This window comes from Garra rufa, chromosome 5, assembly GCF_049309525.1.
Source record: "Garra rufa chromosome 5, GarRuf1.0, whole genome shotgun sequence".
NCBI classification, from domain to species: Eukaryota; Metazoa; Chordata; class Actinopteri; order Cypriniformes; family Cyprinidae; genus Garra; species Garra rufa.
Genome location: NC_133365.1, coordinates 50832634 through 50858767, shown reverse-complemented (window position 1 = coordinate 50858767; position 26134 = coordinate 50832634). Strand labels below are relative to the sequence as shown.

Sequence of the window (26134 nt, the reverse complement as noted above, 5' to 3'; positions counted from 1 at the left end):
GTTTTAGTTTTAGTAATTTTACTTCCTTCAACAACTTAAACCTTTTTTAATTCAGTTAATTACCAAAGCAACATTTCTTGTTATTTTAAATAATAAAAAATAAAATTGACATATATACTATAGATGAAAACTTATCAAATATTATAAAAATCTTTTTTTAATTATTTAATAATTATTTTTTATTTAATTAATAATGACTTATCATTTATTAATTTTGTCATTGTCATTTTTTTAATGTTTCTATTTAGCTTTATTTTTATTTCAGTGAATTGCCAAAGCAACATTTCTTGTTTTTTTTGTTTTTTTTTATGTTAAAGCTGAAATAAACTATAAATATATTCTATAGATGAAAAACTTAATTAGAAACTAACACCATTAAAAATTATTTTTGCTATTAATTTTGTCATTGTCATTTTTATTTTTTTACTGTTTATATTTTTTTTTTAGTTTTACATTTAGTAATTTTAGCCCTTCAACTTAAACCTATTCAGTTAATTGCCAAAGCATCATTTACAAAACGATCACAAATATTTTTTTTAATTAATTTTGTTAGTCATTTTTTATACTTTTAATGTTTCTATATATCTTTATTTTTATTTCAGTTTTAATTTTATTAATCTTACTACTTATACCTCTTTTATTTCAAGTTTAAGCTGAAATAAAATACAAATATTTCTATAAGTGAAAAACCTAACTAAAATGAAAACTATTAAAACTAATTTTTGCTATTTGAAATTAACTACACTGAAATATGTGACCCAGGACCACAAAACCAGTCTTAAGTTTGTAGCAATAGCCAAAAATACATTGTATGGGTCAAAATTATAATTTTTTTTAATGCCAAAAATCATTAGGATATTAAGATCATGTTCCATGAAGATATTTTGTAAATGTCCTACCGTAAACCTAATTATTGCTTAGTAAAATGCATTGCTAAGAACTTAATTTGGACAACTTTAAAGGCAATTTTCAATATTTAGATTTTTTTGCACCCTCAGATTCCAGATTTTCAAATAGTTGTATCTCGACCAAAAATATATCCTATCCCAACAATTTATTCATCATTCTTCTGACTGGTTTTGTGTACCAGGGTCACATATAAGTTGATATATAAGTTTTAAAATGCCAAGCAGGGACTTTTGGGAAAACTTCTGAGCGACCTCTCAAATTAATACGTGAACTTTTTGAACTGGTTGCTAAAAGTGCTCTATACAATAATTAGGAAAGTAAACTCAAAGAGTAAACCACCGCAGCTGAACTCTGACCTGATGAACTTGACGGCAAGGCCGAGGTCAGCTATACAGCAGGCGCCGTTCCTCTTCACCAGGATGTTTTTGCTCTTCAGGTCTCTGTGTGCAATGGCCGGTTTGCCCTGCGTGCCGAAGATTTCCGTGTGAAGGTGGCAGAGGCCGGACACTGACGAGTAGGCCAGTTTCAGCATGGCCTGGCTGTCAAGTGTGGTGCATTTGAGATAATCGTACAGAGAGCCGTTCTCGTGATAGTCGGTGATGAGGTAGAGCTGAGTCCACGAGCCCGTGCCTTTAATATCGGCCGCTATGAACCCTGGAGAACGCAAAAGAGAGTTAAAATTAGTTCATGAGGCTAAATATACCGGAGCCAGGCCGTGCTTAATTTAATGTAATAATTAACCTGATATCAGCTAATTAATTTGAAATGACTGCTAATCAAGACGGTTCAATCGTGCATTTTAACATGGCTCATTTTCTGGTAATTACCGACTACATGTTCACCGGTGGGAGTAATTAAATAACAGTAGATAGACTGCTAATGTAACTACATTTCTCAGTTGCAAGACAGTGGCTTTGCTTTTTTGAAAATAAGATTGCTATTTTTTCTAACAAACAGCGGCTGCTTGTTGCATCAGTTTGTATTGTGCGCTGAGTTTTACAGCTGAGTGATTTGAGGCAATGATCAAACACACTCTTACTGAATGTCCTCAAGCAGCGATTAATGATAGTGAAATTATTCATTTTGGATGGTTTGTTTTAATGAACTAAACTCACTTTAATTTGCGTGATCACTCAAACGTGTTCCCAGAAGTCCCCATGTCTGAAATATTTAGTTAATTGAGTTGATGACAAATAACATGGGCATGTTTTAGTTTAACATTTTCAAAGGGAAGGTTTTGCAACATTTTAATGAGTTGGTGCAAAAAAAAAAATTTTTGTAGAAACTTGCAGAGTAACAAATTAGTCTTGCAGAGTAACAAATCATAATTATATTTATAATTTACAAAAAAATATAATTTCATGACTTTATAAAAAGATAATTAAATTAAATCATAATGCAAAATTAAAATAAGAATTTTTAAAATAAATATTTAATATTTTTGAGCACTGTGAACTTATTTAATTTTATAAAAAGATAATAATTCAATTAAATCCTAAAAATGTTAAATTAAAATAAATAAAATGAATACTAAATATTTTTAAGTACTGTAAACTTTTTTAATTTCCACTAAAAATAAATAAAAGATTATCAGGGGTGTGATGAAAAAAAGAAAGAAAAAAAAAGGTTATTATGGGTTTCATGACTTTATGAAAAGATAATTAAATCATAAAAATATAAAATTAAAATAATTATTTTTAAAATAAATACTAAATTGTGAACTTATTTAATTTCCCCTAAAAAGAAAAAGATCATTACGGGCTTCGTGATTTTATGAAAATATAATAATTAAATGAAATCATAAAAATGTAAAATTAAAATAAATAAAATAAATACTAAATATTTTTGAGTACTGTGATTTTTTTTTAATTCCTATAAATATAAATTAATCAATAAAAGATTAGGAGTTTGATGACTTTATGAAAAGGTAATAATAAAATTAAAAATTAAAGACATTAATGAAATGAAGTCCTAAAAATATAAAATTAAAATAAATATTAATAAAATAAATATTTCCACAAAAAAAAGAAGAAAAAGATTATTAGGGGTTTGATGACTTTATGAAAATATAATAATTACATTAAATCATAAAAATGTAAAATTAAAATAAATATTAAATATTTTACAGTGAACTTGTTTTTCATTTCCATTAAAAATTAATAAATAAACAATTACCAGGGGTTTGATGACTTTATGAAAAAATAATAATTAAAATAAGTCATACAAATATTTTTTTTAAAATTTCCACAAAAAAAAGAAAGAAAAAAAAGATTATTAGGGGTTTCATGACTTTATGAAAAGATTAAATTTAATTAAATTAAATCATAAAAATGTAAAATTTAAATAAATATTTTTTTTTAAATAAATACTAAATATTTTTGAGTACTGTGAACTTATTTAATAAAAAAATAAGTAAATAAATACAATGAAACAGCAGGGGTTTCATGACTTTATGAAAAGATAATAATTAAATTAAGTCATAAAAAAATAAAATTAAAATTAATATTTTTAAAATAATAAAAATTTTGTTTTACTTATTTAAACTTATTTAATTTCCCAAATAAATAAATAAAATAAATAAATAATAATAATAATAATAAAATAAACAGCAGAGGTTTCATGACTTTATGAAAAGATAATAATTAAATTAAATCATAAAAATATCATACAATTTAAAATAAGTATTTTTAAAATAAATGCTAAATATTTCTTGAGTACGGTGAATTTAATTTCCACAAAAAAAAAATAAATTAATAGGGATTCCATGATTTTATAAAATATAATAATTAAATTAAGTTTAAATTTAATATTATTTAAATAATAACTTAATATAACTGTAAACTTATTTAATTTCCACAAAAAATTATTAGGGGTTCCATGATTTAAAAAAAAAAATTAAAAATTAAATGAAATTAAATAAATATTTTTAAAATAAATACTATTAAAATAGAACACTAATAATATTAAATATTTTATTTCTTTACCTGAGTGTCACATGACCATTAATAGACATCAGACAACCGTGAATATGCAAATGCGTAAAAAAGAATTGACATACTATCTTAAAATCTTTTTTAATCACATTTTTATATCAGAGGTTTAACTGACAGAAAAGTTTGGGCATCCCTGTTCTAGAAGAGCAAAAATATTACCACAATTATTGCATAAATGCAGTCTTAATGGGTTTTTTGGCCCATCCTTGGCCTACAGTAAGCAGTAAAGCTGACAAGACTTTATTTTATTAAAAGACCTTTGCTAAATTATGTTATAGTGCAGCGGAGATCTTTAGCTATTCAAACATCTATTGTTATGCAGCACTGACTCGTCTGGCCTCGTATTTTAAAAGAACAGCAATAAAAAATAACGAGTTCCTTTATTCTCCATAATTACACACATACTGGACCCTTAATAGCTGCAGTGAAATTAAATGCTTTTATTAGTGCACATAACTACTTTTTCAAGAGGGTAGATGAATAACTTTAAATCATGAGTTACTTTAGCTTGGCAAGAAGGACCTTTTCTAATAACATTCACTACATTAAGAGTATAATAGTGGCCTGTGATTGTAATGGTGTTTGCGTGTGTGTGAGAGACAAAGTCTCACCCAGTATATTCTCATGTCTCATGAGGACAGTCTGATAGATCTCCGTCTCTCTGAACCAGCTGGCCTCCTCTGTGGTGAAAAAGACTTTCACAGCTACTTTCTCTCCCCTCCATCTCCCCATCCACACCTCTCCATAACGGCCCTTCCCGATCTGTGTCACCATCTGGATCTGCTTCGCTATCGTGCGCTGCACCTACAGACACACACAGTCGGTCGGTCAGATAGTGACATTTATCAAGAAAATAGGATGAATAGTGCCATATGAAATCTGTTTTCATCCCCCGCAAATACCATTTAATTTTTCACCAAATTCTGTTTTCCATTGTAATATTTCTGGGTTTAAATTTAAATAACAAAAAAGCATGTCTAATTAAGTCAACAATTTAATAACATATTGAAATTTTAAAAGTAATATAAATTGTGTTTAATTAGGATGAATAATGACCTCTAAAATCGTTTTTTTCCTCAAATTCTGTTTTGTGTTGTAATTTAGTGGTTTTTGTTTTAATGGTTTAATGAAATTTAAATAATAAATAAGCATGTCTAATTAATTAAATTCTTACAACTTTTTTTCTAGTTTTATGAATAGTTTAAAATTTAGTTTAAAGTTTAAATTTTAACAAAAATAGAGCCCTATAAAATGTGTTTAATACATTAGATTAATAGAACACTCTAAAAAAAAAATTTATATATATGTGACCCTGGACCACAAAACCAGTCATAAGGTTAAATTTTACAAAACTGAGATTTATACATCATATGAAAGCTCAATAAATAAACAATATTTGGCTGAGATACATCTATTTGAAATCAGAAATCTGAGGATGCAAAAAAATCTAAAAGACTGAGAAAATCACCTTTAAAGTTGTCCAAATTAGGTTCTTAACAATGCATATTACAAATCAAAAATTACATTTTGATATGTTTACAGTAGGAATTTTACAAAAAATCTTCATGGAACATGAACTTTACTTAATTTCTTAATGATTTTTGGCATAAAAGAAAAATCTAAAATTTTGACCCATGCAATGTATTTTTGGCTATTGCTACAAATATACCCCAGCGACTTAAGACTGGTTTTGTGGTCCAGGGTCACATATATATTTTATTTTTTTCTAAATTCCATTTAAATTTTTCCCCCAATTCAGTGTTTTCCATTGTAATATTTCTGCATTTTGCTTTAATGGTGTACTTAAGTTTAAACGTAATTTTCTGGATTTCTGGATTTAGTTTTAATGGGTAAATTAAATTGAAACAATAAAAAGCATGTCTAATTAATTCAATTCATGAAAGTTTTTAGTTTTGTGGATAGTTCAACAGTTTAATAACTTTTAAAATTGTAATAATAATACATTAGATGATTAGGGCCCTTTAAAATCGGTTTAATTTATTTATTTATTTTTCACAAATTCCATTTTATTTTTCCATTAATTAAAATAACCTTGCAAAGTAACAAATCATATTGTCTCAATTAATATTAACATATAAAACTGCATAACTAATAAGATGTTTAATTATCAATTAAGTTTAAAAAAATATATATTTTTGAATACTGTACTATACTGTACTTATTTAATTTTTACCTCACAAAAAAAAAAAGTTTTCACTTTTCCTTAAATTCTGTGTTTTCCATTGCAATATTTCTGGGTTTTGTTTTAATGGTTTATTAAATTTAAATAATAAAAAAGCATGCCTAATTAATTCAATTCATAAGACCTTTCAGTTTTATGGATAGTTGCTGTTAATGCTGTGAACTTATTTAATTTTCATAAAAAAAGTGTATCTGACACTATTATATATAAACTTTGTATGTTGATTTAATGTGATCTGTGACTGTGTGCGGTGTGTGATTCTCACCAGCAGAGGGAGTCCTGACCCTGAGCCAGAGCTCTGGGACTGCTCTATGAGATCCCGCAAGGATTCTCCCGGAGGAATGAAAGTTTCGTCCGGATGCAGACCAAGGCTGTAGCGCGGGGCTAACTCATGACGCTTATACCTGAAACACCACACAGAACACTTTAACACCAGACTAACATGACCAGAGATCCACACAAACCGACAAATAATATTAAAATAATAAAACAGATTAAAAGTTAATCTGGTCTTATCTAACCAGATACTGTAGTTTTTGATGACCAAAAATTATTTTATCTTTAAATTATAAAAAAATTTTTTTTAACTAATATCACCATGCTTCTCTAGGTGATTGATTACATTAAGATTTGCAATCATTTTTGCATTGCAAGTGTTCTGAAATGTTACTGTATGTTTGCAATGTAATGAAACGAGGTATTTTCTAATTAAACACTAATTTGCATACATTTCCAGAACAGAAACCTGAACAAGAGATAAAGCTAGATTTAAAAAAAATATATTTTGTGGACTGATTAGATATATTGATATCTATCTAAAATCTAAAATACATGTTATGAAAAATCAAATAGCTCAAAAGCCGCAAACACAAAAATAAAATAAAATCAAATAAATTTGCCTTAAAGAGATACTTCACCCAAAAATTGTTCCAAACCTGTATGCAAACACTAAAATAAAATAAAACTAAACAAAAACAAAAACAGTTGATGGCAGTTGCTGTCTTGCCTTAAAGGAACACTCCACTTTTTTTGGAAATAGGCTCATTCTCCAACTCCCCCCGAGTTAATAAGCTGATTTTTACCGTTTTGAAATCCATTCAGCCGTTCTCCTGTTCTGGTGATATCACTTTTAGCATAGCTTAGCATAGATCATTGAATCCTATTAGACCAATAGCATCGCGTTCAAAAATGACCAACGAGTTTCCAGGATTCAATGATCTATGCTAAGCTATGCTAAAAGTTATATCGCCAGAACAGGAGAACGGCTGAATGGATTTAAAAACGGTAAAATTCAACTTATTAACTCGGGGGGAGTTGGAGAATGAGCCTATTTCCAAAAAAAGTGGAGTGTTCCTTTAAAGGGATATTTCACCCAAAATTATTTACTCATCCTCAAATTGTTCCAAACCTGTATCCAAACACACACAAAAAATAAAAATAAAATAAAATAAAAAAATAAAATAAAATACTGGTAACCAAACTGTTGATGAGAGTCGCAGACTTACATATTAATTTTTTCCATATTATGGAAATCAATGGGGACTAACCAATGGGTTACCAACATTCTTCACAATATCTTCTTTTGTGTTCAACAGAAGAAAGGAACTCTTGGAACAAATTGAGATGAGTAAATGATTTTTAGGTGAACTTTATTAAGAAAAACTGAAGCCTGTGTTTGTGTCTGTGTGGAAACTTACACACCTGAAGTAACAGAAGATGATGATGAAGGTGAGGATGAAGCTACAGACGGTCACTGAGATGAGCAGAGCGATGTGATGAATGTCTCCCACCACGTAACCTGCACACACACACACACACACACACACACACACACACACACACACACACACACACACACACACACACACACATTATTACATGTCAAAGAGCCCACAGTGTACACACAACTCTTGCATCATCACACTTGGCTCTATGAATACTTCCTTCAGGAGCTCTGTGTGTGTGTGTGTGCGATGTTGAAATGAAAGCTACAGCACAGGTGTGAGTGTGTGTGTGTGTGTGTGTGTGTGTGTGTGTGTGTGTGTGTGTGTGTGTGTGTGTGTGTGTGTGTGTGTGTGTGTGTGTGTGTGTGTGTGTGTGACAGACAGAGAGGCTTCTATTCTGCTGTGTTGATTGATGGGAGTTGATCGTGCCACAGTAAACCCTACAGGTGTGTGAGAGTTTCTGACCTACATATACTTTTGGGAACAAATCACACATTTTTTCTGGGAATTTTGCTCAAAGGAAAATACTAAAAAGGTTAAATATTTTTTCTTTATTTACTTCAGTATGTGTTTGTGTCTATAGTAGGGCTGCCCTCAACTAAAGATTTTCTGGTCGACTAATAGTTATTAATTTTAAGCATTAGTCGACTATTAGTCGCACATTTAATAAACCATATAAATCATAATAATGAGCTTTTAATTGCCTACATAGTTTAATAAGCACTGAAGCGCACACAAAAAAAACTTGCCACAGTGCAACGGCAGATATAATAATTATGAATGCGTCAGGGAAAAACAGCAAGAAGACTGCATTAATGTTTTAATTGTTCATTGATAAACTAGGGCTTTCTTTGTTTTCGGTTTGACGCCTGTATGCGTGTTTTTATACGGATTAAATAATCTGAGAATATTTGTTTTTTATTTGAATAGGTTCATTTAAAAGTAGACATTTCACTCTCTATAGATAGCCTATATTTTTCATGTCTGTAAGGCAAGTATACACAGAGTTTTGATGTTTCACACTCCAAGATGGCAGAAAGCGCATCCTGATTGCTTTCATTATTTTACAAAAGCGCAACGTTTCGTTAGTATTGTAAGTGCACACGAATAAACAACATTAATAAACAAATCTTTAAAGATTATAAAGATTTATTATTTCTATCTGTATGACCAAAAATGACAGTATTTCAAGAGCAAGTGAACGCACAGGCGCCTCTATCTGTCATGCACTGAGCGCGCTAATGTTAATGTAACACTTCAATAGCACACATTTTTCTAAGTTAACATTAGATTGAGCTGCCATGTAAAGCTACTACTTCCAGAGTTTGATGAAATATAGGTGAGTGTTTGGATGTCCTGCCCGATGTACTATATTACCACACAGACCAGCTGTTAACGATCTGTCCGTCACAGACTGCGTGACTTCACCACTTGCTGTGGAATTTTTTTCTGTGACTAAACGACTAAAATTTTTGGTCGACCAAGCCTCTTCTCATCGACTATTAGGGGGAAGCCCTAGTCTACAGTAATCAAGACTTGGTTGATTATTATATATTAATCTGAACCTGTGACAGATGTGTGTGTATATACTCACTTGGTGTTCGTAGAGGAGGCAGTGTTGGATGTAGGTCTCTGTTACAGTAGTCCTGATCTGTGCAGCACTCCAGCGCCCGCCGCTGTTTAGAGTTCCCTGTGTCCTAAACACAAACAAACACACACTATATTAACACATCAGCTATCTCAGGTGGTATTTCAGGTTCTGAAACACCATGTGCAACTCATTTAACCTTTATAATGCGACACATTCCAAGTGAAATGATCCCTGTTTGTTCAATGTTCACTGTTTGTAAGCAAATGTTCAGCAATAGATAAGGTACTACAGGGGAGGGACTTAAAATGAGTGTGGAAAAATAGCGAACAATATAATTAATTAATAGGGATGTAAGGATATTATCAATATCGTGACATCCACATTACATCTCGATATTATTGTGGTCACATGACGATATGGAACGATAGGTCTGACAGGTAAAAAGAGTAGTTTTTAAAATATATTTAAACTTCTTATTCTAACATAAAAGGTCTTTAAAGTAGTGTTTTGGGCCATTATGCTTTAGCACAGTATCTGTCAAACGAACTAAAACTGAAAACACAATATGGCTTAATCCCTTCGTTAAGTCTGTTTTCCCTGCGTCTTTCAAAGCAAAGCGCGCACTTCGTTCAGGTGATCAGCTCGTGATCCGGTGTTTTCCGTGCCTCAGAACATCTCAGTTCACAGTGAATGAATGCAGTGAACTCATTTATTGCATGTGCTGTGAGTTTAGTGCGCGTTTAAGAATGCAACGGCCACCAGTTATACTTTATTTTCATGGATTTGAATATTTTTTTAAATGTAATTTATTCCTGTGATGCAAATCTACATTTTCAGCATGAATACTCCAGTCTTCAGTCTTTCAGAAATCGTTATAATATGCTGATTCGCTGTTCAAGAAACATTTCCGATTATCATCCATTTTAAACACAGTTATGCTGCCATTTTTTTATTCTTTGAGGAATAGAATGAGTGTTTAATAAACAGTGAGTTACATAAGGCTTTTGTTTCGTCTGTGCTTGAGGACTGATGCATTAACACTTAAGTGGTTTATTTTGGAAATTAGACCAGTTTATGACTCACTCGGCACTGAAACTCTGATCCGACCAGACCCAGACAGCCTGACGTCACCACAGCCGTTCCACCCTCTTCCTCCACCATGGTGAAGCAGTAACCGTCCGTCCTGAACACACAACAAACTTGTAAAACAATGTACAGTATGTGTGCAAGAGTACGTAAGTGAGGTGGGATGTGTCCTAATACCTGCATGTGTTATTAGTGGAGTCCTCCGGACAGTGATGGTAACAGTAACACCATAGGAAGCGCTGAGGTAGAGCCGGCGCATCACTTTCCGTCTCCCGACGTTCTTCCACCTTCCCAGAATTCCTCAGAAGCATTGTGTCCAGAACATTAGCTGGAGAGGAAGAGAAAGAGAAAATGGGTCAGTTATCTTCCTGTAGTAACTCACATCTGTCAGAAACTCACACAATATCTATCCAACTTTATTTCATTCCTACTTGTTTACAGAGCAAAAATGACAGGGTGAAACTGAACTGAATAATTACTCCAGATTTCCAGACTCTCAGGATCAAAACACACAGCTTTGAAGTATGAAATTTATGGCACCTGGGGAAATATGGCTGCAAATATCACATCATTCTCATTCTTTCATCTTCAAATATTTGCAGAGAAAAAGCCCCGAGATATTTTATAAATTAAACAAAAAGATGGAAATGAAGGTTGGACAGTCTGTCTGTTGTTTTGGAGTGATATGAAGAGGTTATTTGAGAAGTTTGTTTGAAGAAGGGCTTCTCAAACACTCAATATGAATGGATGCTGATTTGTGAGCAGGTGAGACAAGGACAGATGGACATCAAGGATAGGCTCGCTAAAAGTAATATTGACTTTTTTGTGTATAAAATGTTTTAAATAAAAAAGGAGAATGCTCCTACTTAAAGCACCAACATAAAAAAACATAAATAAATGGGTAAAGCACCAAAATAAAATAAAATAAAATTAAATTAAATTAAAAAAAAAAAAAAAATATATATATATATATATATATATATATATATATTCAAATTAACATTATCAAAGATTATTAAATACTAGAATAGAAGTATTGTTGGTAAATAATTTTAACTAATGGGAGGGTGGACTTCTAAAACGTAACTCCAAATTTGATTTAAGAAATAAAATACATTTTAAAAATTAAAAAAAAAAAAGTTATATCTAATAACTTTGGTTAAAGCACCAAAATAAAAAAAAATAAAAAATAAAAATAAAATAAAATAAAATTTCTCACTTTTAATTTTAAAATTTACTATTAAATGTTGGAATTAACATTAACAAAGATTATTAGTTATTATTATTACTACGGCAGAACTTATACAAATAATTTGTTCTTTTTAACATTTTATTTATCAAAGAATCCTGAAAAAAGTAACATTTTCCAAAAAAAACCACTGATAATAAATCAGTATATTAGAATGATTTCTGAAGGATCATATGACACTGAATACTGGAATAATGATGCTGAAAATTCAGCTTTGCATCACAGGAATAAATTATATATTTGAAGTATATTACACAACATTACATCTTTTTCTGTATTTTCAATCAAGTAAATGCAGCCTTGATGAGCAGAAAAGACTCCTTTAAAAAGCATTAAAAATCTTACTGATCTCAAATTTTTGAGCAGCATTCTATACACACACACACACCAAAAAATAATCTTAGACAAGAACTGAAAAACTGAAACTGAACAACTAATGAAAAACAAAGCTACACTGGCATGACAACTTGAATATAATGCAAAATTAATTCATTAAAAAGCTGCAAAAATATGGTTATAACCTTGCTGAGAGCACAATTGTGCTTTTGTGTCTGTGAGCGAGACACTTAACCTGGGGTTACTGCAGCTGTAATTAGTGCATACTAAGTCACTCTGGGTGAAAAGAGAGTAACACAGTTACGATACAGGGCTGTAAAGTTGATGTGTGTGTTTTCCTCTCCCACAAGAGCTTGTGCATATGACCGAATACACACACACACACACACACACACAGTTTTAGACGGTCACAAAGGTGCTTATAGAAGCTGACCAAACACCCTTCAGTCAAAATAAGTCCACATCTGTGAGCTGTTAAAGACTGAGAGGGGGTGCTGAGGAATGCTGTATATAATTTTGACATTAAGACATAAAATAACGATAATTTTTTTCACGGCTTTCTGAAACACTTCATTCTAATTAGCCATTCAGTGGTCAAATATTCTTGTATGTAACATTGATAATCATGTTTATATACAGTAAAACTACATTAATAACTACTAATAATAAATAGCAGTAAATACAACATAAACAAATATATTTATCTCTTTCATGTTATACACATTATATACAATTTAAACTCAAAACTATATTTCATACCTGTATTATTATTACTATTAAATTATCTTTATTTAAAAGGATAGTTCACTAAAAATAAGTAACATAATATAATATAAAAAATTAAATACTAAAATATTAAGAATAAAACACATTTTATATCAAATTTAAACTCAAAACTATATTGCATGCCTGTTTTAATATTATTATTTACACATCTTTAATAAAAGTGTTAGTTCACTAAAAATAAGTAATAATATAATATAATATAATATAATATAATATAATATAATATAATATAATATAATATAATATAAATACTGGAATAATAAAATATTAAGACAAATAAAACACATTTATCTAAAATGTAAACTAAAAACTATATTTCATGTCTGTATAATATTGTTATTTTATTATCTTTATATAAAGGGATAGTCCACCAAAAATAAGTAATATTATTATTAAATATAATATAATATAATATAATATAATATAATATAATATAATATAATATAAAGCCATATAAAATTTATACTCAAAACTATATTTTATGTTTGTATTAATATTATTTAAATTATCTTTAAATTATCTTTATTTAAAGGTATAGATCACCAATAATAATAATAATTATTATTAAATATCAATAATGCAATATAATAAAATATAATATAATATAATATAATATAATATAATATAATATAATATAATATAATATAATATAATATAATATAATATAATATAATATAATATAATATAATATAATATAATATAATATAATAATACTGGAATATTAAAAACAAAACAAATTCTATAAAGAAATTTAAACTCACAACTATATCTCATGTCTGTAATGTCCAATCATATATAGTCTGGGTCACACTGGGGTCCTGTTCAGCCTGTCTGGGTTTATTTTTGCGATAATGACCACCTGACGGTACATTATGTTATATTTAGTACCTTAAAGTCAACTTGAGCAGACTCCATCTCTCTCAGCAAACTATTCTTGTCTTTCACTCTCTCTGTTACAAACACTATCACTAGTCTAAACTCACTAATGCACTGCTTATATTACACAGCGCTGCTTCAGTCTGGATAAAGAATGGAGGCCAGTCTGTGTGCGTCTGAAAGCATCCTAGCACGTCGAACACACATAATTAAGGGACAACTTTAATCCTACAAAGTACAGACACACTTACACAGACATGTGAGTGTATACAGTAAGACTCATTCATGTGCCCCGCGACATAAACACTCACGCTTTCCCACACGCCGTGAGTGTGATGCACTGCTCCAGATCTCATCCCATCCATTCATTTCACATATGCTCACTTTATGAAACGCACACACATAGACGCAGACGGATTTTGGCCCTCGCTCGCATAGTTAAGAAAGCCCTGTGAAAACAGTCGTAAACACAGTCACCGCTGTGAGACGTAACGTATAAACAGAACAGCTCATTTATAACCGCTAACCCGAGAGCGTTCAGCTTACAGTGACGCACAACTTATATACGGTCAACATCTTGCTGCTGAAACACCTTTTAGTTTGTTTGGTCTTTGCTGGAGCATTTATTGATTTCACACATTTTTCACACAACTACTTGTACTAAAAACGTCTGTATAAATTAAGTAACACTTTAAAATAAGGTCTCACTTGTTAAAAATAGCTAAATAAAATGCAAACAAATAATACAAATGTAATCAAATAAAATAGAAAATTATAATAATAATAAATTAAAATATAATGTTAACCACCTTTGATTTAAAAAATGTACTATTAAATGTTGAAATTAACATGAACAGATTATTAGTTATTATTATTACTACTACTTAACTATGTTTAACTAATGTGTTTCCTTTGGGTGGACTTTGAAAATGTGATTTTAAAAATGTCCTGTTTTGGTTTAAAAAATAAAATTTAATCAAATTTAACCAACATAAAAAAAAATGGTTAAAGCACAAAAATAAAATAAAATAAAATAAAATAAGATAAAATAATTTGTTAACAAGTTTTGATTGATGTATTATTAAATGTTCAAATTAACATTATCAAAGTATATATATATATATATATATATATATATATATATATATATATATAAAATAAAATAAAACGTATTTAGGCTGTAAAGTTATATAAAAAGTCTTTTTGAGCTGAGAATGCTCCTGTGCACCAACATAAAAAAACATAAATAAAAGGTTAAAGCACCAAAATAATAAAATAAAATAAAATAAAATAAAATAAAATAAAATAAAAAATTAAATTAAATTAAATTAAATTAAATTAAATTAAATTAAATTAAATTAAATTAAATTAAATTAAATTAAATTAAATTAAATTAAATTAAATTAAATTAAAACTGAGAAGCTCCTACTTTGGTTAAAGCACCAAAATAAAATAAAATCATTTGTTAAAAACGTTTGATTTTAAAGATGTATTATTAAATGCATAAATTAACATTATTAAATTATTAAGATTATTAAATACTACAATAGAAGTATTGTTTAATGTCAGTTCATTTTAATTAATGTAGTAAATTAATTTTAACTAATGTAATTCCTGTGAAGGTTTAGAAATGTGAAGTTATAGGTAATAAAATAAAATAAAATAAAATAAAATAAAATAAAATAAAATAAAATTAAATAAAATTAAATAAAATAAAATAAAATAAAATAAAATAAAATTAAATTAAACTAATTTTGAGTAATGTCATTTCTATGGGTGGACTTTTAAACTGTAACTCCTATTTTGGTTTAAGAAATAAAATAAAGTAAAATAAAGCAAAATAAAATAAAAAATACATTTTGGTTTAAGAAATAAAATAAAATATTTTTTTCAAGGAATGTTAACAACTTAAAAAAATTACTTTATTTTAACTAATGTAGTTAACTAATTTTAACTAAACGTAATTCCTATGGGTGACGTTTTATAAATGTGAAGCTATGTGTAAATCAATGAATAAATGCATAAAACAAAATAAAAACTACATTTGTTAATTTGTAAACAGCTTTTGATTTAAAAAATGATTAAAATGTGCTTAATAATGTTAAAGTTAAGCATTAACAGACTTTATTAAACACTGAGAAGAATTGTTCGTTGTTAGTTTATTTGAACTAATGTAGTTAACTAATGAAACCTTACCGTAAAGTGTTAGCAACAAACATGTTTGACTGTAAAAGTGCACCGATCCCGGCGGCTGACAGAAATAAACTGGTGTGTCAGTCACGGCTGTTTTTGGCTCTGCTCATAACAACGCAAGCGGCGTGAATCTGGCACTGGAGATACGCGATACTTGGTTTCTCACCCGCGTCACTCTCCATCTGGCTGTCAGAGCGATAATGTGACTCATTTACATCATGTAAACACTGACTTGCCAACTATTTGACTACTTTTCTGGATGACTAGTCAATTAGTAAAAATGAGTAGTTGTGCAAGCTCTAGTGAAAACAAATCCGTACTGAATATACAACAATTAAACAGACAAACACAGTATTAAAACATTTACTCCATTAGAAACTTGCGGTAGACGCACAGTATGTTATGTAATATGGCTGAAGAAAGATGTGAAATATAATAAATATACTTTATATGGAATATGTTTCAATGTTTTCAGCTAAATGTATGTGTTGACTGAATAAAACTAAACTATAATAAAGTCTTTGTTTCCTTTCATGAATACAATAAATGTAAGAATTTAGTTATAAGTTAGTAATAAATAAAATAAATACATAAATAAATAAATAAAATAAAATAAAATAAAATGCGACTAATAGGGTAATGTTTGAGAATATATAATAATATTTAGAATAAAATGTTTACACATGATTGGTTATACATAAAATCAAACTAAATATGTTTAAAAATATGTAAATTAAATGTCACATAAGAGAAACAATTCTGTTAACGTTTGGTTAGCTTATAAAAAATATTATTTTACAAATATTAGCTCTTAAAAACTATTTTAAAATATGTATAGTCTAATATATAACAAAATAATTATTATTATTTTATAAATTTTAGCTCATAAAAACTATTAAAAATATATTCTAAGATCAAAAAAGCAACTTCTTGTTTGTAAAAAAAAATTTATAATAAAATAAAAACTATTTAAAAATATGTATAGTTTAATATATAACAAAATGAAAAAAGTTAAAAAGCAACTGTTTGTTTGTAATAAAAAATAAAATAAAATAAAATGGGACCAATAGGGTTATGTTTGAGAATTTATAATAATATTTATAATAAAATATTGTTTATGCATAATTGTTTATGCATAAAGTAAAACTAAAGTACAAAAAAACACAATTCTGTTAATGTTTTGTTAGCTTATAAAAATATTATTTTTTAGCAAATGTTTTTGATCATATACAAATAAGTAAATATATACACACCAAAAATGTTTAAATTGGCAAATTGTTAAAAATGTCTTTTAAAGACAAGTAAAATTATCTATTTTCATTTTTGCTTCACATCAGGATTAAATGTATTTTAGGACAGTCTTTTGTAATTATAATTAGCTTAATTAAATAACAATAGCAGTCAACAGGGTGTCCCCAATTACACGGCGAGGAGCTCATGTGAGTGTGTGTGTGTTTCTGAACCAGAAAGAGGTACAACCTTTAACCCCAAAATCCAACTACCTCAGTAGGCTACAGTCAGGCCTGACACACCTGTCAATCAAAACCCAGAGCCGCCAATCAAACCCACAGGGGTCTGGAGATAATGAGTGTACACCAATGAAAGGAAAAAGGATCAATACAACAGATGCATGAAAGTGAAACTGCTATGAGAAGAAGAAAAGATAAGAGCGGATAATAGATGGAGAACAGACAAAAGAGAGCTACAACTGTGTCTTTATCTGCCAGGCTTTGTCAAGCAAAGCCGGCCGTCGGAATGGGCCTGAACTCAATCAAAATCTCTTTTTCACTCTCTGTCAGTCTGATGCTTGAATAAAACCCCTGAGGACAGAGATTTTCACACACAGAGACACTTTTCATTCCTTTACACAGCCACATAATCACTGCGAATCTGTCAGAGAAGCCCGACTGCTCCGTAAAGCTGCTTCCTACTCCTCATTCACACTTTTATCTATATGTGTGAATCTATTATGAAGATTTAAAGGAGGCCTAGTGTCTATATACAGGTAGACAATGCTGTCGATTCGTTCTTCAGTTTGTAAAAACAAATGAGAAACGTGCCTACAGTGATGCATTTAGAAGGGAGGAATGTAAAGATGCATTTTTTTTCTCTAGCACTTGAATGAATTCTGCAGTAAAATTAAAAACGTTTAAAAACTTTTTAAGCTTAACTTTCAAATAAAATAAAAATTAAGCTCCCAAGTACCTTTTAGCAGAGAATGCTGCTATTTAAAGTACCAACGTGGAAATTTTTTTTTAAAAAGTAAAAAAAAAAAAAATAATAATAATAATAATAAAGTAAAATAAAATAATCTATTATGTTGTGTAAAAACAGAGTACTTTTCAAAACTTTTCTAAACAAAATAAAATAAATAAATAAAATTTATTAAATATAAAAATAAAAATATAATATAAAATAATACAATACAATTAAACAAAATAAAATGTTCATTTTGTAACATTTTCATACTGAAATTGGAATAGTTATTTGAGCCGTAAAGCTGTCTAAAATGACCTTTGGGGCTGTGACTACTTTTGATCTTTTATAAGATAAAATAAAATAAAATAAAATGTTAATTTAATTTAGGATCGTTTACATAAAAGATAAAATAAAATAATAAAATTAAAAATGAAATTAAAATAAAATAAAATAATAACAAATTAAATTAAATTAAATAAAAACAAAATTTTCATTTAAAAACATTTAATATTTTAAAAATATAATAGTTATTTGAGCTGTAAAATAAAATAATAAAATAAAATGAAAAATAAAATGAAAAACAAAACAATAAATAACTTTAATAATAAAAACAAATAAAATGAAATAAAAAATACAATAAAATGAAATAAAATAAAAAATAAAATGTTTATTTAATAGCATTTTAATATTTCAAAAAATATAATGGTTAATTGTTATTTTAGCTGTAAAGTTGTCTAAAACGTCCTTTTACACTGAATACTTCTGATCTTTTACATAAAAAATAAAAAAAATATGAAAATTATATTAAATAAAATTTTACATAAAAATAAAAAAATAATACAATTAAAATAAAATAATAAAATAAAATACAATAATAAAAATAAATAAATGAAAAATAAAATACAAACAATTAAATGTTCATTTAATAACATTTTTAAATTTTCAAAAATGTAGTTATTTGAGATGTAAAGTTGTCTTTTAGATACTTTTACATAATAAAATAAAATAAAATAAAATTATACAATAAAATAATAATAAAAATAATAATAAAATACAATAATACAAATTAATTAAATAAAAAATAAAATGAAAATAAAAAATAAAATGTTAACTTAATTACATTTTATTATTTTGAAAAAATATAATAGTTATTTGAGCTGTAAAGTTGTCTAAAATGTCCTTTTAGGCTGTGACCACTTTTGATCTTTTACATTACTTCCACAAGCCTTCTTAATATGCTTGTGCAGAAACCAAGCCAAAATTCCAGGGTTGAAGCTGAAAAGTAAGCACTTGAAAGACAGTATATTACTTTGCACATTGCCCTTAGAAGACAGCTTTATTGATATAAACACATCTCCTGTTCTGTATACAGCGAGGTAGGAATCCAAACTGTTGTCTGTGGTAATTGACAGCATGCCACCAAATGCAAGCTAAAAACAACCTGCAATATTCCTGAAACATACATGCAATAACATACATCTGCAGTCATAACAAATGCGTTTGAGAGCCGCGAGTTTCCATAGCTCCTCAGCCAGAGTTCAGCAACTGTCTGTTATGTAAATAAAAAAAAATTCCAATCATATCTGGAATGAAACGGCGTCTGGAGTTCCAAGTCATTTTGACTTTCGGTAAAAACAGACTGTTCTACGCTAATTAGCTGATGTGATGACCTTGATTTAGATTTCCTGGAAGCATCTGAACATCTTGAGATGACATGAGGTTGCGGCAGGGTGCTGAGACTGTCTTTATCTGACGCTCGCACACAGAGGCTGCTAACAGCACTTCATATAAACACCATATTAAGACAGCAAACGTTCAGCGAACGCTGCTTTTGACACACCGTGAGTGTGAGGGATGACTGCGCAGACGGCTTATGTGCAAACCGTGGCCTTGTGTTTATGTTTATGCCGAGATGTAATTTACAAGGCCATCGTGAAACTCAATCACCTGACCCTGAAACATTCCAGCAACCCTTTACACAGATACACACACACACCACAGCCGCCACACTCTATGAAATATTAAATAAACATGGCACTTTTAAATAAACAGCAGAAGCTAAACTCAGACTTCCATTTCAAGACTCTTTCAATGACATGAGAGAAACAAGAAAGAGCCTCTGGCCAAAGGCGAAAACACAGAGCAAAAAGAAGGTGCAATTCATCTTTCAGTAACAACAGCGAAACAAAATTAAGCAAAGCACTTGAGGCTGTACTATAGTCTAAATACAATGTGTGTGTTGACATGGAGCTTTGTATTCGGATTACAATTAGTTTAAAAGTGCTTTTTTGGGTGCAGGAATTATGTTTTTACTGCTTGATGAAATATACACTACCAGTCAAAAGTTTTTGAACAGTAAGATTTTTCATGTTTTTTTTTGTTTTTTTTAAAGAAGTCCCTTCTGCTCACCAAGCCTGCATTTATTTGATTATTAGTCAAATATTTTTACTATTTAAAATAAGTGTTTTCTATTTGAATATATTTTTAAATGTCATTTATTCCTGTGATTTCAAAGATTTTTAGCATCATTACTCCAGTCTTCAGTGTCACATGATCTTTCAGAAATCATTCTAATATTTTGATTTGATGCTCAAATAAACATTTATTATTATTATTATTATTATGTTGAAAACAGTGAAGTAGAATTTTTTCGGGTTCTTTGATGAATAGAAAGTTCAGAAATTGAAATCTTTTGTAACATCGTAAATGTCTTTATCATCACTTTTGATTCATTTAAAGCATTTAATTTTTCTAGACAACACTAGATGGTTCAATTTTAATATTATTTTAATACGTTTTAAAATTGTACTACATTTTAATATAGAAGATATGAATCAAAAGCATGTCTAATTAATTGAAATCATAAAACGTACACAATTTATCAGAAATTTAGTAAATGTGTAACAAAAACTACATTTTTAAGGCTCTATGAGATACTTTTTTTTTTTTCAAATTCAGCTTTTTTCCTATGTTATCTAATTAATCTAATTAATTGGTTTTATGAAAAAAAAAATACATTATTCTATTTTCTTTTTTTTCTAGAAATACTATGTTGTGTATTTACAAGTTTCTGGCAAATAAAATCTGGTAATAATTTTTCTGGTAAATATTACTTTAAAAAATAATGTTTTAATAATCGTTTTATTTTTTCAAAATTACATTTTTTCAATTTAAAATTTTCTAGAATCTGTTTTAATGGTTAAATAAAATTTTAATAATAAAAAAGTGTAAATAATCAATATCATAAAACATACAATATTTTGTATAAAACAGCATTTTTTTTTAAGTTTATCAAAACTTGTTTTTTAAAGCCCTATGAAATATATATTTTTCCCCCTCAAATTCAGTTAATTCTTACCAAATTAAGTTTCTTTAATTTTCCTGATTCCATTTTAATTGTTTCATTAAATGTGTTGGTTGTGTATTTACTTTTTTAAGTTTATCAAAACTTGTTTTTTAAAGCCCTATGAAATATATATTTTTCCCCCTCAAATTCAGTTAATTCTTACCAAATTAAGTTTTTCTTTAATTTTCCTGATTCCATTTTAATTGTTTCATTAAATGTGTTGGTTGTGTATTTACTTTTTTTTTTTTTTTCAAATAAATTCTTGTAAATAATTTTCCTTGTAAATATTCCTTAAAACATAATATTTTAATAACAATTTTATCAGTAGTAGTAGTACTATTATAACATTAAATGTATTTCTGACAGTTTTTTTCATGTTACACTGAATTTTTATTTCAATGGGTTGCTGTGAAGACCTTTTCTGTTTCTGTTTTGTATAATAGGACGATATTTTTCTCAAAAAGAAACAGTAAAATGCTCATGAAGTGACTCTGAGCAGTTTTTGAGATTATGAGAACACATATTGGTTATATTTAAATTAATTTTGATTAAGTGTATTAACCTACTTTTGATGCATCCATGCAAAATTTGGCAAATTCTGTAACATTCCACATTATACAGTAAATTCCATTTTTATTATAGGATTCCGCGATTCCATCCGGAATTCATATTTAAACAGTATTTGAAGAGTATTTAAAAATGAGAAAATCCCTCCCACTAATAGCACCAGTCATTAAAAAACTCGAAAAATATGGCTATGCTTTTCAGTATGTCTTCTGTGAAATATTTCAACAAGAAAGCAGCCATTTCAGTGCTGCTCAACTCCCACACTTCTCACTCTCTGCTGTGAAATCTGTTGGTGATTACTGCATAAGATCCTTTCAGCACAAACTGAAATAAAAGAAGGCCAGTAAACCCTCAGCTGTCCGTCCAGGTGGGGCGCCTGAACGTTCAGCCTACGTATCAGGCGAGAAGTGAAAGGTGGGAACAGGTGCATCCACGGACGGGGTCAATACTAAAGATAGAGAGATGAAAGAGAGGCCAGATTATAAAGAACAGAAGATAAAGGCATTAAGACGGACTGACACACAACACCTCCAAATACCAAATCCAGCTGCTTCCTTCCCATGATGCACTTAGGTTGGAGTGAACCATAGAAATACAAACAGAGAATGGAGTTTCCCAAACTGGGGTTGGTGAGTTGATAAAAAGCTAATTCTTAATCATAAACAAATACAAAAATATTATAATTTTAAACATAATATAAATATATTGTATTACAAATTTAAGTTTAAAATAAGTGTATAAATTCAAAGCCGCTTTACAGATGTTTATGTTTATATTAGGGATGGCGAAAACTAAAAAATTTCTTGACCGACCACCGAGCCTCATTAGCCGGTTGAAACCGGTTAACCGATTAGTTTAAAATATGGTACGCTATTTGAAATAACAGCCATTTCCAGCCGCGCCTGCAATTTCGCAACTCTGTCGCATCTGGCCGCGATCACACCGAACGCGTCTTTTAGTTCTAAAAACGCGAGGCGCACAGCACTGCCTTTTTTTTGGTGACTTTTAATAAAAGAGCGTGCTGCGTTTTTTTTATGTTGCTAAGCAACGACCAAAACAGCTGTCCTGTCAGTCAAATCAAAGGATTATAGTGCGAGCGCTCTAAAATCTTAGTTTTATGCTGTTAAGTAAACTGTCATATTAGCAGAAACCCTAAATAATACAGCTCCGGGTTACCCACGATAGACACAAAAGGTTTCTCCTCTATTTCTTGCAGTCTCCGGACTTTTTAAGCAACCGTAAAATTCCGTCACCACAACAGAAGGCCCGCCTCTCCATTCATTCGATTGGAAAAGAACGCGAATGACGTTGGGCGTTTTTCCACTCAGAGTTGATTTTTTTTTTCAACTTCACGCGCTCAGAGCGCTCCTGCAAAAACGCGAGGCGCAGCAGGCGGTGAAAACGCGAGGCGCCTGGGACGCATAAGCAGCGCGTAGAACGCTCACTGCCAACAGAAAACCATTCTGCCGCTCTGTCTCCCGCACACACACACGCACACACTGCCACTCACGTCACTTTTTTAAAATCCCCTACAGCGCGAAACATGAGTCCCGCAATCGCGGCGCCGAAGAGCTTGTTGTATGTAATCGTAGGACAAATGGCTCCTTAGTTTCAAATGGTTTGGGTACAAGGTGATCGCTTTGAAAATAAAGGCGTTTGTCTAGGTTAGAAGCTCATTTGAAACATTGCCACGGCTCATTTAAGAAAATGACAGCTCCGAAGAGACGCCGCTTTAGTTGAGGTAGTGCTAACCATATTAAAGAAAGATGATGATCATCATCACCTTATCGGTTACCACTGAAATGTAGATGTAATGTATTTCCAAATCTAAGCCCATCTTATGCGGAATGTTGCCTAATAGACTGCAACATGATAAAACCAATGGATAAAACAGGCACCTTCAGAATGCGTAAAAGACGCACAGGCACTTTTTTTTTAACCGACTACCGACAACTTTGACCGGTTAACGTTGATACGGTCAACCACCGGTCAAACGGTAATCGGTTAACATCCCTAGTTTATATATTTTTATATCTTCATGCCTAATAGTAGAATTTCACAGATCATCATCAGAGAACCATGAACATACAAATCTGTTGTTAAATTACTAAAATATTAAATTTAAAATATTTGGCAGGACGTCTAGTAAATATTTTACATTAAAGATATTTAGCTAACAAAAATGTTTGAAATGTCTGAATTATTAGGTTAAATATAAGGCTAAAGAATGGCCAAATAACTGGTTACAATGACACTAAATAATAATTTTAAGTAATTTTTATAGTAATTGCATAGTATATATATTTATTTGATCCCAAGTACAGTGCAAACACAAACATTTTAAATAACTGTTTTCTATTTTAATATATTTTAAAATTTATTTCTGTGATTTCAAAGCTGAATTTTTAGCATCAGATTTTTTTTTTGCATTTTTTAGCATTTTTTTTTTTAGATTTTTAGCATCATTTTTAGCATAATATTCTGATTTGCTGCAAAAAAAACAAAACATTATTATTATATTAAAAACAGTTGAGTAGAATTTTTTTCAGGTTTCTTTTATGAATAGAAAGAACAGAAAAACAGCATTTATCTAAAATAGAAATCTCCTGTAACATTATAAATAACTTTAAACTTTTAACTACATAAAAGTATTAATTTCTATAATTTCTTTCCCAAACAAAATTATAATTATTATAATAATAATTAATAAGACTCCAAGCTTTTGAATGGTATAGTGTATACTGTTACAAAAGCTTTTTATTTCAGATAAATGCTGATATTTGGATCTTTTTATTCATCAAAGAATCCTAAAAAAATATACCTGACTGTTTTCATATATTGATAATAATAATAATAATAATAATAATAATAATAATAATAATAATAATAATAATAATAATAATAATAATAATAAATGTTTTTGAACAGAAAATCAGGATATTAGAATGATTTCTTAAGGATGTGACACTAAAGACTGGAGTAATGATGCTAAAAATTTTGCTTTGATCACAGGAATAAATACAAAAAATACATTTTAAAATATATTTAAACAGAAAGCAGTTATTTTAAATAGTAAAAATATTTATATACACATTTTTATTTTTATTTTTTTGTATTTTTTTTTCTTATATTTTAAATATAGTGTCTATTAAAGTTAATAATGACTGTCCAAACCAGAACACAAACTGTTAGCTTGTTACCTGTTACTTTTTTCACCACTGGTCGAGATGGACCAATCACAGACCTTTGTGATTACCGGACAAGAGTTTTCCTGAGCGGATGTTTGAACTGAACAGATTTAAATGATTCCACATTTTAGAGTTCAAAAATGTACAATAAGACAAGAAACGCCCAGAGGTTTGAATGTGAACATGTGTGTTGCTCCTCATCATTAACCTCCATTAATAATACACTACAGCACCGGCTCCAGGCTGACTACATACAGAGTGCTGTTTCTGAGTGTTACTGTTTGCAGTACCGCTGTTCTCTATCATTAAAAAGCCATTAATAAATCAAGAAAGTTCAGGCTCCAGACTGACTCACACACACACCTGAGTGCCATTCAAAATCCATTAAGTGAGTTATCACACATGGGCTGGAAGCTCATTCAAGCCTCGTTCTGTGCTCATGAGTTCATTTAGCTGAGTGCAAACACACTCAGATTCTTTCTGAACACCATACTATTAACCCTTCAAAAAAAGGAAAACCAAAGAAAGATTGGAAAACCATCACACAAGTCATCTCTGTCTTAATATTTAGCAGTTTCCGCAAAATACACACTACTGTTTGAAAGGTATCTTTATAGAAATTAATACTTTTATTCAGCAAGTATGCATTAAACTGATCAAACGTGACCAGTAAAGATTTTTCTAATGTTACAAATGATTTACATTTACAGTTATTTTGAACTTCATCAATGAGTCTTGAAAACAATGTTTTCCACAAAAATACTGAACTGCACTATTGATTTCAAATTTGATAATAATAATAAATGTTAGCAAATCAACATATTACAATGATTTCTGAAGGATCATGCGACACGGAAGACTGAAGTAATGATGCTGAAAATTCAGCTT

At 29.4% G+C, this 26134-nt stretch overlaps 1 protein-coding gene across 1 annotated transcript in view; it reads right to left on the bottom strand.

The window, feature by feature from the left end:
* The window catches only part of bmpr1ba (bone morphogenetic protein receptor, type IBa), a 42722-nt gene that overhangs the window by 7064 nt on the left and 9524 nt on the right, over positions 1–26134 (bottom strand). The window contains exons 2-8 of the mRNA XM_073840129.1: positions 10684–10834; positions 10504–10603; positions 9424–9526; positions 7807–7903; positions 6371–6509; positions 4514–4706; positions 1266–1563 (exon numbers count right to left, since the gene is read on the bottom strand). Coding sequence (XP_073696230.1) covers positions 1266–1563; positions 4514–4706; positions 6371–6509; positions 7807–7903; positions 9424–9526; positions 10504–10603; positions 10684–10834 — 1081 coding nt within the window. The remainder of the gene's footprint in view (positions 1–1265; positions 1564–4513; positions 4707–6370; positions 6510–7806; positions 7904–9423; positions 9527–10503; positions 10604–10683; positions 10835–26134) is intronic.